General features: G+C 41.9%; 3 protein-coding genes across 3 annotated transcripts in view; 2 read left to right on the top strand and 1 right to left on the bottom strand.

Moving 5' to 3' along the window:
• The window catches only part of LOC135342592 (ankyrin-3-like), a 40,115-nt gene that overhangs the window by 21,431 nt on the left and 3,446 nt on the right, over positions 1-15,238 (top strand). The window lies entirely within an intron of this gene.
• Positions 2,492-9,147, bottom strand: LOC135342617 (uncharacterized). The gene is made up of 5 exons (XM_064539401.1): positions 7,926-9,147; positions 7,735-7,872; positions 7,435-7,654; positions 4,808-5,796; positions 2,492-4,624 (listed from the first exon to the last, which is right to left on the bottom strand). Exons 1-4 carry the CDS (start codon positions 9,060-9,062, stop codon positions 5,084-5,086), a joined length of 2,208 nt encoding a protein of 735 aa, XP_064395471.1. The 5' UTR covers positions 9,063-9,147; the 3' UTR covers positions 2,492-4,624; positions 4,808-5,083.
• On the top strand, positions 9,178-11,350 carry LOC135342689 (kelch domain-containing protein 1-like). The gene is made up of 6 exons (XM_064539497.1): positions 9,178-9,947; positions 10,152-10,312; positions 10,432-10,668; positions 10,746-10,911; positions 11,078-11,176; positions 11,225-11,350. Exons 1-5 carry the CDS (start codon positions 9,269-9,271, stop codon positions 11,086-11,088), a joined length of 1,254 nt encoding a protein of 417 aa, XP_064395567.1. The 5' UTR covers positions 9,178-9,268; the 3' UTR covers positions 11,089-11,176; positions 11,225-11,350.

Here is a 15,238-nt window from a genome sequence, read left to right as displayed (position 1 = left end):
AGACTAAGAATGTATATCATCTTGTTGCCTAAGAAATTCTGCATCATTTGGTATGTTGTATGGCTTCACTCGATAAAGTTTGGGTATTCCATCTAATTAGTGTTCTTTGAAGTCTGGCTTCTCAAAAAACGCTGTTTTTTTCCTGTACTTTTTTGAGTATCATGTTCCTTATACAATTCTCTTGAAGTGTGACAAGTTTGATTCTGGGATTCCAATGGGATCATGAGATATGTTGTGGAATGTAGTGTGATTTGGGCAATATTTGTGGTTTTAGAGAATAAACAGTCCTTGAAAAAATGTTGCAAAGCCTTTCTGCATTCCCAATTGTTACTGTGCACTTTTCCTTAGTAAGTAAGCTGTGTGTGAGGCCCTTTGTTGTGGCAATATTGCAATTAGCAATATATCGTAGGTTTTAAGTTGATGAGCGACATTACCTACGTTCAAGCTAACAATTGATAGTTGTAGCAATGGTGATTTTCATAAAAGTTGAGCAGTATAAAACATTAGCATTAACATTTAAAAACATTAACAAGCCTAGCCCAAATGTTTGGTCAGTATTTCTGATGCAGCTTTAATCTCCTTTTTGGATAAATTCGACCTGTTCTGATTTGATGATCAATTGTTTAAAAAAATAAAATTATGTAGGCAACGTATAAAATTATATATTTCTGAGGCTGGGATACTTGAATAAGCTGCATTATGGCCCGTGAGGGTAAAGAAATTGTACACACACTAGTGAGTTGTGTGGTTTTACTTGGAAAACACCCTAGCTAACCACCCATTTTTTTATGCAAACCAATCACGAAATATTCTCTGGTGGCATTTCAGTAGCCTCGTTCCCAGGCCTTACTTTTTCTTGCTGTTGTCACTGTTCATCCACATTGTGACAAATCACTAGAAAGACATAGTGCTAGTGAGGCAGCAAAGAAAGAAATGGGCGTAGATCTACAGTTAAGAAAAAGTAAGGCCTGGTTTGGGAAATCGCGTGATCCACAAGGATTTTTATGAACGTGGGCGATATGTAGCCCACAATCGTGACGTAAGGTATTCTCCCACGCATTCAGAGTTAATAAGACTGTACATGTACTGAGACAACCACCAAGCTGTGCTGCAAGTCAGATCAGAGAACCAGCGTGGCCAGCTCTGGTGGCAGTAGCTACCTGCTATATATGATAATGATGACTAACTTAAGCTATTCTCTTGATCTATACTAGCATGTAGAAAGACACAAGAAAAGGTAATAGTCTGATAGAATCTGAACACACAATCTAGACTAGTAGATCATCTAAGGTATCCGACTAGAAAAACATTTGCAATGTGAAAAATTGCTAGGATTGGCCAGGGGAACCACAAAAAAGCGTGGGAACAAGAAATCAGACGAGAGCATAACTCCAATCCGTTACAACGTCAATCACATGTATACTGGTAGTTTTCCCATGTTTTTCCAGCCAATATGCCACGCAATTTTTACTGGTGGAGTGATGACCAATCCCTATATATATTTATTATACATCCATTTTAGAATGTGGGGCACATAATCATGATGATTTGTGATGAATTGATGTTCCTAATACATGCAGTGTTGAGCACAGGTACACACAGTCCATCCATGCGTAGTAACATGCACGGACCGTACTGGTGACTGCATGGAATGATGTGGTGGATGGAAGCTGATAGGTGGATCTGGAACACAGTCTATTATTTAATATACTATGTATTGTACATGTTCATGACGTTGTAACGGATTGGAGTTATGCTCTCGTCTGATTTCTTGTTCCCACGCTTTTTTGTGGTTCCCCTGGCCAATCCTAGCAATTTTTCACATTGCAAATGTTTTTCTAGTCGGATTCCCTTTCTTTTTCAGTACAGTTTACGTATCATGACATGCATAAGTGGAACGTCAAGAGGCAGTACAAGAAGAGAAGACAGGACTAATCAGATATCTTCTCGAATATCTCTGGACTAATAATTTATAATGAGTAATAATTTATTGCTTGATAATTATGTTGAATTTGCGAATCAGTATTAAATGACAGCCATTTTAAGAGCATGATATCTAAGAGCCAGTGCATATAGCATGCCTGTCAGAGAAAGGGAGCTAGAGCTGAACAGTGTGAAGAAAAGGAACACCTCAGGCTCTGGAAAAGCACTGCTGCACTGATTTTAGGCGCACGGTTTATTAGCCACGCCTATCTATTATTATTGGCCACAACGCAATTGCTGAGTCATTAAAGATGGCGGAATTGTCTAGGTAAGAGAAATAGAGACTGAGAGGTCATCTGCCTCGTGGAAGCAATCGCAAATCTGAAGAAGCGCTTTGTAATCCAGGTTGTAGTCGTTTGGAAACCCTGTGCAGAATGTCCTGGAGATGGCTGTACTTGGAGTAAATGCTGGGCAAGAAACTTACTTACTTACTTACTTACTCACTTACTTACTTACTTACTTACTTAGTCAGTCAGACAAAGAGCGGTGAAACGTCGAAATAGTGCAATTTTTAAAATGAAAATATTCATTCATTAAAATGTTTATGGATTATGAAATGAGAGATACAAAGAGAGAAAAGGCTAAATAAACTATCTGTTCAGCCAGTTTCTTGATGTGGCCTTTCCCTGCAGAGATAGAACAGTTTGAACATGAGTCAAAATAATTGAAATATTGCTAAACACAGGCAAACCCACTGCCAATCCTATGTAAAACCTACTGGTTTTACTAATATAGCTAGCTATAGTGCTTGCAAACTTCCAGTTCCAAGTCCATGTCCAGTTTGCTGCAGGCAAAGTTTTATTAGTCATAGATATCTGCGTGGGCAGTCCAACATCTCTAGCTCAGCATGCCCACGCTCATTTTCACCCTTCTACCACCCTTCTACCCTCACGTGACTTCCCGATACAGGCTCTCCTTTTTCCTAACTCTACGTCTATTTCTTTCTTTATTCCTCCAATTAATACCGTATTTTATCTCATTGAACGATTAAGACAGTATTTTATGATGTGGCCTTTCCCTGCAGAGATAGAACAGTTTGAACATGAGTCAAAATAATTGAAATATTGCTAAACACAGGCAAACCCACTGCCAATCCTATGTAAAACCTACTGGTTTTACTAATATAGCTAGCTATAGTGCTTGCAAACTTCCAGTTCCAAGTCCATGTCCAGTTTGCTGCAGGCAAAGTTTTATTAGTCATAGATATCTGCGTGGGCAGTCCAACATCTCTAGCTCAGCATGCCCACGCTCATTTTCACCCTTCTACCACCCTTCTACCCTCACGTGACTTCCCGATACAGGCTCTCCTTTTTCCTAACTCTACGTCTATTTCTTTCTTTATTCCTCCAATTAATACCGTATTTTATCTCATTGAACGATTAAGACAGTATTTTATCTTATTGAACGATGTGATAAAGAACAGAAAAAGGAGAGCCTGTGTAGAGGCTAGCATTTCAGTTTCTACTGAGATTACTCAGTGTCCATCTTCTGACTGCAGTACTATACTGTATCAGTAGCTAGAGATGGTTCAAATAATTTATGATGTGTGTAGTTTGCATGTGTCTGGAATCGTTTGAGAAAACAAGAAATGATTGTTCAAGATGCTGCTCTCTCTCATAGTCCTCTGTAGTGCAGTACTCAAATGGCTGATATGCTTGTCGCCACTCAATCAAATAGCTGGCGTGGTGTCAGTATTATTTTGCTGCTCGTATGGTCACTGTAAACTTGTTTTAGCTATCAGTCGTTTTACAGTTCCTCAGCTGAAAATGTCACTCGGCCGAAAGTTCGAATTCTTCCTTGTGATAACATAAGTTCAGGAAAGTTAGCACACATGTTTTAGGTACATTACACAACAAAGAAGGACTGTTTATTCTCTGAAACCACAAATATTGCCCAAATCACACTACATCCCACAACATATCTCATGATCCCATTGGAATCCCAAAACCAAACTTGTCACACTTCAAGAGAATGGTATGAGGAACATGATACATAAAAAATTACAGGAAAAAAAACAGCGCTTTTCGAGAAGTCAGAGTTCGAAGGCTACTAATTAGATGCAATACCTAAAATTTATTAAGTGAAGCCGTACAACATACCAAATGATGCGGAATTTCTTAGGCAACAACATGATATACATTCTTAGTCTTGAATGTTAATGGTTAGAAAGTTACAGTTTAACTAACAGCAGCCAGTTTCTAAAAGTGGAGAATTTCTGCATTTTTTAATTAACTCAATCTCAGAAGCCATATTGTTTACAAACCCTGATATGTTACCATACCATTCCTCACACATGTACCAAGTTTCGTGGAATTCTGAAGACGTTACGTTTTAAATTTTGTTGAATTGATATGGAATGACCCAATAGCGACATCAAAAATCTGTAACGAGCCAGAATGCACCAGTTCACACGACTAATGCCCAGGGTACCATGTGCTAGATTGCCCCTGGCCCAATGTAGCAGTAGTATAGTAATACTTTATTTAAACAGGAAATTCTCATCAGCAATATTGCTGGTCTTCCTGAGCCAATGACCACACTCAGTGCTTAAAATTACCATTTCTTGAGGACGATTTTTTCCCACTTTGTTCCTGTCTGTGCAGCCACCAGCTTCTTGAGATCCCCTATAGTGTCGTCAGGGCTAAGGGGGTAGTTAAAGCAAACACATGACACCAAATGCAAATCGTACCCGGCGCCCACTATAGTCACATTTATAGAGATAGCCTAGCCGGCTAGCCGTACGCAAACAGGCGAAAACTTGATTCTCTAACTCTATTAATCGTGTGTGTGTGTGTGTGTGTGTGTGTGTGTGTAAGGAGGATACTTGCACTTGACTCTGACTTTCTTTCCCAAACGGTCGTTACACGTTATCTCAATCATTCTCTTGACACTCTGGACACATGTAGTGTGCATATGTGGAAATGATCATCAATTTTGTTTCCTAATAATTATATAATACCAATTATACTCTTGCTAAATACTAAGCTACTACTATGCTGTTTATGCTGAATTGCTAAATTGTTAAAAAGTGGTGCTGAATAGATGGTACCAACTTATGATGCATGAGTGATGATGAAAATAGTTTGGAGATAATTTGACTCTAAGCATTAACTGTGCCAGGGTTGGGTAGATGATTATGAACATAAGATACACAGAAGAGATGAGCATCATTGACCAACTCTAATTGATGGTCAAACACTCGATGAATGGCCTTGAAGAGTGCCCCAAAGGTAGCTCCACTTCCCTCTCTCCTCTGCCAATTGTTAATCAGGTGGTACGGCTGTGACTCAAATTCCTCATTAACAATAATTTCCAACTGGTTATGTGAGATTCCCAGCAGACGGCCAATACTCCTCCAGCAGTGTACTAACTTTTTAGACAGATTCAGCAAGTCTATATATATGCGTCTGGGTGGCAACCGATCTTCCTTGAAAACGTCCAGAATTGAATAATATTCTAGGTGTGGACTGAGCAGGTCACTCGAGTCTTTCTCCTTACACACAACAATGTTGGCAATGTCTATAGTCCTGAGTTGCTCCTTGAGTCGTATCAAACTAGCGGCTCTGCCTTGACTGACCACCCAGTTGCCGAGAATCGTAAAAGTATCTAAATCCATTTCATTAAGTATGTCCAATGCTTTGCACAGCCGTTGAGTGTCGGATAACTGGAGACTGATGTCTGCGAGGAACTTGAGGTGCTCAGACGTTTGAGTATCGAGAATAACGTCCAGGCCTTGGTGAGTGAGTGCTCTGATAATCTCACTGTCATTACCATAAAGATAAGGTCTAATGGAGAGGTCTCTTTCACACGTACCTGGGAGGAGTAAAAATAATTAACCCGAGGCCGTGTCGTGGCCAGCGGGTTGGTTTGCTTGTTTGTAATATCTGAGTCTACTCACTCGGATACCATGCCATATAGAGCTGCGTTTACAGCATGGATATAGCTTTAGCCTCCTTCACAAGGCCTCATCTTCAGTGTGGCCTGGAATCGATGCTAGGATAGCTTTCACACAACAAGTTAATTGGTTTTAATAAAGGCGTCTTTGCTGATTTTGTTGCCCACAGTGCATGTCTCAGCCACTACTAAAACTCCGTTTTCAAACACTTCAGCATGCTAGTCTATAGCCTCCTTCACAAGGCCTAAAAAAAAGGAAGAGCGGCCTGGAATCGAGGCTAGCTAGTCTATAGTATTTTAATTTCATAGATACTTGCTATATACTTAGCCAGTTTCCATGCTCATGCATAAATAGCTATACCACTGCATTTATTGTACAACATTCTTCTGGTTTCTTTATTATTCATGTCACCGGCCGAGGGCCAGTTATTATGCCTCGGTGCGCATGCACAAGCGAGGTATATACGGTATAGTGTGTTTGTGTGTGTAGACTGCTACAGCTACTCAAGGATTCAAAATGAATTGGTTCTATAGGCTTCTAGTAACGTTTTCTTGGATAACTGCTCTGTAATAGAACGCTGGCTATTGGTAGCTGCAAGAGTGAGAAGAGAGCTGCATGTCTCTACACTGGTATGATGCCATTAGTTATGTACTTTTGGCATCCTTTTTAGCAACAATCAATTATTTCCCACTATATAGTTGAGTGATTAATATAGCCATAATTATGCAAAAATGTGTGTGCATTAGCAATATTACAGTTTATGTTATGTCATACCAACTGTCCCGAATTGGCCAGGACAGTCCCAGAATTAGCACCCCTGTCCCTTGTCCCGAAAGGAAACTGCTATTCACCTCAGATATTCCGGATTTTCAGGGTTGCTGCTCCTGAGTTGGGTTACTATACTCCAATAAAGTTTAGCAAGCCTGGAAAAGCTTGAAAACTTTGCTAGAATCTTAACAGAAACAAGAAAATGTTAAACTAGATACTTTGCTGGTGAAAAACCTTTGCAAATGAGCCAGATCAGCAGAAAATTTGACCCTTTGCAATCTGACTATTGAGTTCTGGCAAGGATTGTGTGTATTTACTAGTAATGATTTAGGTTTTGCGGATTTTATTGTTGCGAATTGATCAACCATCGCAAAGTTTGCAAATGTTTGATGCTCGCGAAACATTCTGGTAGCTCAATCAGCCAATAAGTGCTAACTTACCTCGTGCAATTAATGATGACGTTACGAGCATGCGCAGTGAGCTATGAAGCCACATCAGAGCTGAGCCTGGAGCATCCCCAAAGCAATTCACATCTTTTTTGTATGAAAACATAAATTATTGTCTTTGCACTGAAAAAATCAAAGTTATGTACCCCAAAAGTTGCCTTCTTCGGCGGCGGGTTAACGCTCCCATGTTTTGTCGCTGAAATTAGGCTGGGGAAGTTGGCACCTATGTTATGTAGCTTTGACACATCCACCGAGGTATCAGCACCCGTGGTTACTTTCATTATGTGTATTAACAGTGCATGACATTCCTATAACTTGGTAATCAGACACGTGCAAAATTACTTTTCATTATAGGTGGAGTTATAGGTAGAGGCGGGGTGGATGAAATAAAGAAGGAGGGTGTACTGCCATCAACAACGACTGCTCCTTGCGCGTCTATCCATTGTGTCAGTAAATGGTCATTTTCACTCTTGTGGGTTACCACAAAGCACAGAGTGGGGAGAGAAGGGAAGGGCTGTCCCGCCTTTTTTTCTGGAACCCGCCGTATCTGCTGTTCAGAAATCTGTAAAATCACACAAATAAAGCATATATAGCGAATAAACATCATGATCTTGCTGTACATCCATTGACTATTGTACTCACCAACGCTGGCCTAACAGTCGCATTGATTTTCCAATTGCTGTCACTCCAAGTGTCAGGAAACATCTTAAAGAAACCTCCTCTGATTTCAACATCATCCACTTGAGAGTAGTCATCTTTGCCAATTTGCAACTGCCTCAACTGTTTGTAAAAAGGATAGTGGGCCATGCAGTCTACAATCAGTTTCAACTTACCCAAATCCCTGTGGGGTTACTTTGACAAGCTACAAACTGCACCTTCCAGTACTCTCCTGATCGATCAGAGGGCATGCTGCAGGCTATACTGTACTTGAAGCCAGACTCGGCCGTAGGCTCCAACTTAATTTTTTTGGACTCTTCGCTTTCATCTTGATCTCGTTTCCTTTTTATTGTAGAAAATGGACAAAAGTGCTTGACTTTGATGACAGCATGGTATCCATCACTAAAATCAGCTGGGACTTCGGTATTGAGGTTCGGCTGTTTGTCTTTACCCCAGGTCAATACACAGAGGGAGTCATCGACTACGGCAGAGTGGGGAATCATGACAGTGACGTCCTCGAGAAAATTGAAGTGAGGATATTGATGTAACCACACTATCACAGAGCAAGGGTCTGCATCATCCATTAGAGTGAACGATTGTTGCAGATAAAAGTGCATTGAGAGAGAAAATTGAGAGAATGCTTCTGGGATGGCATTGGGAGGGATGATCACAGTGACACCATGCAGTGCAGAGTAGAGGGTCCCCCCTTCTCTCTTCGTGAATACGCCAAACTCAGCATTTCCCAGTTGTCCTTCTGGTGGACAAACATGCTGTGGTAGGTTGGGTGGTGGTTGTACTGCTGATTGGCTACTGTCTTGCGAAGCAAACTCAGCAATTACAGCGTGTAATTCTGAACCATGTGTGGGTTTCATTGCTTTAAGTAAACCCTTCATCATTCTCATGAGTTGCTTCGTATCGTCTTGTAATGTTGCATCCACATGCAAAGATTTTTCGGCTCCCTTTTTTGCATCCTTTTCCTGTTCTTCAGACTGTCTAGAAATGGCCAGCAACAATTGAAGATAAACGATAAACTTCTCCGGAGACATTTTTTTCATTATTTCCAAAAGCAAATCCAATTTATCTTCGCCTTCGATCCTTTTTACCATGCGTTTGCTTATAATATTTTTCGCAGTCATCTTTTGAATAAGTGTTTCGACATGATTGTTCATATACCTCTTAAATGACTCTCCACTGCCATAAAGAACGTGTTCATGTGAAATGCCTTGTGTCTTGGGCTGGGGATCATCATCCTCCAAACCTATAATTGTAGCAGCTTGACTGGGAACTTCAGCAGAACTATTTGTTGGTTCCATAATTTATTATTAGATCTACAAAGTCTAACAGTGCAAAACTAATTCCTCATTCACAATTCAGTCAAGCCACAAGAATGAAGGATTGTAGAGGGATCTTCCCAGGGAAAGTCCATCTTTTCGCAATCTTGTCTGCTATTTTAATTAGTCTCACAAGCCAAGCAAATGAAACGCCTGGCTTGCTTGAGAGACATTGCGAGACCGTCAGGATGGAGAGAGTAGTTCCAATCACGGTTCCAACTGAGGAGATTGATCAGAGGAATGGAGGCTGTGGAGTAATCTTTGAAAACAAGCTGTATGTGTGGGGAGGCAATACTACAGACGTCCACATCTTGAAGCCCGTTGAGGACAGTGACTCCAGCTCCAATTCTGATAATGATGACTCGGACAAAGAAGACATTGATGTTAACCTCCCTGTCCCTGTCCCTGTCTCCCTCCCTCGTTCAAACGATGAGAATCATCCGTTTGACGTTTTAGACCTCACCACAAACAAGTGGTTTCGGCAGTCGACCAGCGGAGAGTACCCCACTCTTGGCCTTGGCTCCTCCCTTAGTGTTCATCACCCCTCACGCACCATCATCCTGTTCAGTGGGTTCAAAGATTTGCAATTTGATAACGAGGTCTACAAAGTGTCCCCTGACAGAGAGTGGGTGTGGGAAAAAGTGGAGGTGATGCCTGAAGTAAAGCCAAGGGAGCGTTACCAGACTGGAGTAATCATCCACAAGGATCGGATGTGCGTGTTTGGAGGAGTGGGGAGGGCCAGTCGTGAGATAGGGAATCCCCCGAAACCTCAGGACCTAGGGGCCAGGTATCTCGCCTACGTGGAGGACGAAATTGAACGTGACTATGGATGGACCAGCGAGTACCTGGAGTTCGACATTAACACAAGTGAGTGAATTGACTTTGATTTATGACTTGAGTTAGGATTGTGCATTTTCACTTTGTAGCCCTAGCCTATCTAAGATGTGTTTAGATCAGTGATTGCTTTCGTATCAAGAAAAGCATGGGTGCTTGTAATAATGCCTGCATGCAAGAGGCCAGAAATTATTAACCTGCAGCATTGTACAAATTAGTTTGTCTTTGCTGTTGTAGGTGAATGGGAGGCCCCATTGGACGAAAATGCATTCCGACCTGATCCGCTAGGATCTCATGCATTCTCCAAGTTTGACAGTCATCGAGCTGTCCTGTTTGGGGGAAATGGCTCTGCACTCGTGTACTCCAACACATGCTACATATTTGACTTTGATAGCAGGGTAAGGCATCCTAGGAAGTCCTTCATAGTCTTGGGGTTAGCCACAAACACATTAATTGAGAAGCTTGTACACACCATATTATTGAAAGTACTGCTTATAATAATTATTTTCCACGCCAGGAATGGAGTGGTCCATACAAGCCAGACGACCCAGAGGAGCCGTGGCCGATAGCCACCCGGTTCTCCACCCTCACGTCCCTAGTTGATCCTGAAAACGTGTGGCAGGAGATGTGTGGTCAAATAGTGCAACCGAGGATGGTACTCCTCTGGGGCAAGAGTAGTAAACTGCACATCTCACCAGAGACCTGGCTGCTCGAGTTTAACTTTGACAACCCAAATCCCTTAGTCTGGAAAAAGGTGAGTGTACAGTATATGTGCAACTTTTTGTCTATGATTGCAATTGGGTTAATCAAACCATCTCCCTCTGCATGTAGCTGAAGATTGGTGTGGAGCCTCGCTCGTGGCACATTGCCAAGGCAGTCTACTCAAACAAAACTACCAGCTGTGAGCTTGTTATCTTTGGAGGGAACGTGTACAAGTACCCAATTACTGACATGTTTCAAAGGGAAAACGTAGCCAACCTCACAATACTCCACTTTGGTAAGTTTGCACAGACAATTGAAAGTTGGTTGTCCTACATGGCAGTACAGTGTTGAATTCCACTACAGTCTCTTTAGTACACATTGCCAAAATGCTTGTGTATAGCTTACTATTGCATGCAAGGGGTGCCTTTCATCTTCAATACTGTCTCTTCTGTCCATTTTAGGGGGACCATAAAATCGCATGTGCTGCTCAGTTGGTTTGTGTAGTGCAATTCACACTGTACTTTCAACAGGACAACCAACATGCTGCATGGTTACTGTTGGTGTGTGTCATTATAATTGTTCGTGCACACCTATATTTCCCTTTACAGGTCTGGCTAGTCTAGCGGAGCTGTGTCTGCGTGTCATAGTGAGCAGAGATGAGCTGATGAATGTGGCCGAAGGAAGCTACGGGTCTGGCAATGTAGCCAAACTCATTAGAGCACAACATTCAAGACGCCTCCATGACCGACCTCAACAGAGACCATCAGTTGACGACGTGATTGTCTCACTCAGAAAGCTGTGTCTACAGCACCCCAGGATGGTACGTGAGTGAGTGAGTGGGTGGAGGTATCAAATGTGCATTGTCAGCTTATATAGTGTTAGTGTCGACTGTATATGCTGGTACTTCTGTGTGAGTGACTAATAGAATATTGTGCAGTAGTAATACAATTTTTCTTTTGGGGACTGTTTGCTGATAGTGCATTTTTTCACAGGAATTTTTAGATGCTTTTAAGACGGGTAATGTGAGTGTGGTTCTGGAGCTACTGGAGTGTGGGGCTGATCCCAACCAGGCAGACAAGGTGAGGGGAATACTGTCTACAATGCCAATAATTATGTCCGTTGGTTGATAATTATTGTCTCTACAGGATGGTATTACTGCTCTTTACTGGGCCAGTAGGAATGGATATAATGAGATAGTGAGGGTTCTCTTAGCAGCCAAGGCTACAGTCAACACTCGGATCAAGGTTGGTTTTGCTATTTCCCACAACATGCTGTTTACATTGTTTTCCTCTTATGTACAGTCGGGAGAGACCCCTCTTTGGATAGCCAGTTTCAATGGTCACCAGAAATGTATGGAGCTCCTAATCGATGCTGGGGCCAATGTTGATGTACCCAAAGAGGTGAGTGTAAGTAGCTGTACACACATCTCAGAGGCCACTAGCCACAGAGCCTCCCCATGTTCTGTTGAATTGTGCTGTTTATGTTTAGTCCATTATACACCAGAGATAGGCATATTTGTTTAGAGACCCAGGGGCGGATCCAGGGGGTGGTTTTGAGGGGCTGAAGCCCCCCCCTTTTGAAAAAACTACCTACGTATTTCTAGTCTGAGGTTACAACAATTTTGCCACCAACCTTGTTATTTATGCACAACAGCCAAGTCTAGCTACTAAGAGTATAAAGGATGTAGGCTAGCTATGGACATACTGTACTAGCAAGCTAGCTAGCTAGCTACTAATAAAGTGCATAGGTCAACTATTGCTGTTGCTGAGTCAGCTCCTTGTGCAATGTTTTGTAGCCTCGATCATATCCCAGGCCTCTCTTCCTAGGCTGCTGTTGAGCTGCAACACGGAGCAGATCTCAGACTTTTTCAGCTAGTTGCAAGGAAGTAGCCTTACCTTCTCTCACTCTCAGTGCAGTCTTGGTAGGCATTGTGATTCTTTCATGTACCAAGAGTGCATGAATGTTAGCCTCTACACAGGCTCTCCTTTTTCTGTTCTTTATCACAATCGTTCAATAAGATAAAATACTGTATTATTCATTCAATGAGATAAAATACGGTATTAATTGGAGGAATAAAGAAAGAAATAGACGTAGAGTTAGGAAAAAGGAGAGCCTGTATCGGGAAGTCGCGTGAGGGTAGAAGGGTGGTAGAAGGGTGAAAATGAGCGTGGGCATACTGAGCTAGAGATGTTGGACTGCCCACGCAGAGGTCTACGACTAATAAAACTTTGCCTGCAGCAAGCTGGACATGGACTTGGAACTGGAAGTTTGCAAGCACTATAGCTAGCTATACCTTAGGCTTAGCTAGATGATCTACTAGTCTAGATTGTGTGTTTAGATTCTATCACTATTACCTTTTCTTGTGTCTTTCTACATGCGATATGCTATAGTAGAATAGCTTAGTCATCATTATCATATAGCAGGTAGCTACTGCCACCAGAGCTGGCCACGCTGGTTCTCTGATCTGACTTGCAGCACAGCTTGGTGGTTGTCTCAGTGCAGTACAGTACAGTCTTACTCTGAATGCGTGGGATAATACCTTATGTCACGATTGTGGGCTACATATCGCCCACGTTCATAAAAATCCTTGTGGATCACGCGATTTCCCAAACCAGGCCTTACTTTTTCTTAACTGTACGCCCATTTCTTTCTTTGCTGCCTCACTATGTCTTTCTTATGTTTATGGATGAACAGTGACAACAGCAAGAAAAAGTAAGGCCTGGGAACGAGGCTACATGAATGTAGATGTAACATCTACAGTATACATCCTTTTTTTGATTAGAACGAGTTTTTTGTATTAACTTTTTCATATTCAGTATTCACTTATTAATATGACAGTTCAAAGGTAAAAGTGTGAGCAAATTGTAAAAATCAAAAAATTTCGCCTCCGGCGAGGCGGGAGGGGGAGCATACCCACCCCCTGGGTGGCTCCGCCACCCTCGTACGGGGCTTTGCCCCTTTCTACTAGCCCCCCCTTTCATTTTTCCTGGATTCGCCCCTGAGACCAGCTATCACTGGTAGTTGGTATCCTCTGACATTAGAATAGAGATAATCATTATTAGACACCGGAGCTAGAGAGCACTGGTAGACTACCTTGATATACTCGGGGTGTAGCCAGGATTTGGGGAAGGGATTGCTAGAGATTTTTAGCTGCGCAGCGCCAAAATTTGGTTGACAGGAAGCCACACCACTTAGTTTAAAGACTATCGTTTTGCTTGCCTACTAGCTAGCTAGCTAGCTGCAGCCTCCGGGTCAGGCCCTCAATACCATAATTTAACACAATGTTTACACTGCTGTATTGTTTGCAACATACGGTTTGTGCTACATTAAACATTAAACAATGAAGTTCAATTTTTTTAAAACTAATTAAATGAAAGCACCGCGGGTGCTGATGCCTCGGTGGAGGTGCCAAAGCTACATAACATAAAACTACTAATAGCTAGCTTTTATACACACATTGATCATGATGAACATCTTACTGCATACGAATAGTGGGTAATGATCACCATGATTGTTGTTAAAAACGATCGATGCCAAAAGTTCAAGTCTAATGGCTGCAAGTCAGCAGAGCCTTGCAGCTCTCTGCTCACTCTTGCAGCTACCAATAGCTAGCGTTCTAGTGCAGAGCTAACTACTAAGTAGAGTAGTAACACTCAGGGAACAAGTTATGCTACGGACTCTTCTGAAAAGGCTGCAATGGCATTCCAAGTAAGCAAAACTAGGCATAACTCGAGAACGAAGCATTATTTTGCAAATCCACGAATTAAAATCTAAGTAAACATGACTAGAAGCCTATAGAAACTCTTACTTGTACTTGATTCATCCTTGAGCAGCTGTAGCAGTCTACACAGACACACACACACACACGCACACGCACACACACACACACACACACACACACACACTACCGTATACCTCGCTTGGCATGCGCACCGAGGCATAATTACAGTAAGACCTCGATTTAAGGCGACCCTCCAAATATGTGACACCCTGGAGCTTCAGCAATTTTCTGACCTCTAAAAATAGCGACAGCTGCATTGACAATTATTTTTTAATGTCGCGTTCTAAATGAAGCCACTCCCTAGCCTCGATTGTAGCCCACTTAAAAATCAGTGTTTTTAAGCGGCCTGAAATCGAGGCAAGTAGACTCTGTAGAGTTACCTCTAATTAGATGCGACTCTCTAAATATGCGACACCAGGACTTCAATATAATTTTTCAACCTCCAAAAGAAGCGACCTCTTGTTTCGTTTCGAAAGTGTCGCTTTAAATCAAGGTCTTACGATAAAGAAGCCTAAGGCAGTTTTGACTTCCCCTATAATCATGACAACCTACTTTATCTTATGAGAGCTTAAACAAACTAGTTTTACCTTGTGCAAGCCTGCCGCTTTTGTAGCTAAAGCTATTGTCAGGAGTGCATGACATTGTACAATAGCAAGGGCGTAAGGGTTTGCAACTCACTATTAGTCCAACGTGCGAACAAAAACTGTATTTATAGCTATCTGCTACATGTACCTTACACAAAATCAGACACACCTACAATCTATTTTACTGTACTTTTCCAGTAAATTCCACCGCTCACTTATACAGTTTTTGCTCGCAAGTTGTTGCATGCCCTCTTCTC

This window comes from Halichondria panicea, chromosome 10 (assembly GCF_963675165.1).
Source record: "Halichondria panicea chromosome 10, odHalPani1.1, whole genome shotgun sequence".
In the NCBI taxonomy this organism is placed as follows: Eukaryota; Metazoa; Porifera; class Demospongiae; order Suberitida; family Halichondriidae; genus Halichondria; species Halichondria panicea.
Note: the sequence above shows the minus strand (reverse complement) of the source record. Positions and strands in the feature narration are given on the sequence as shown.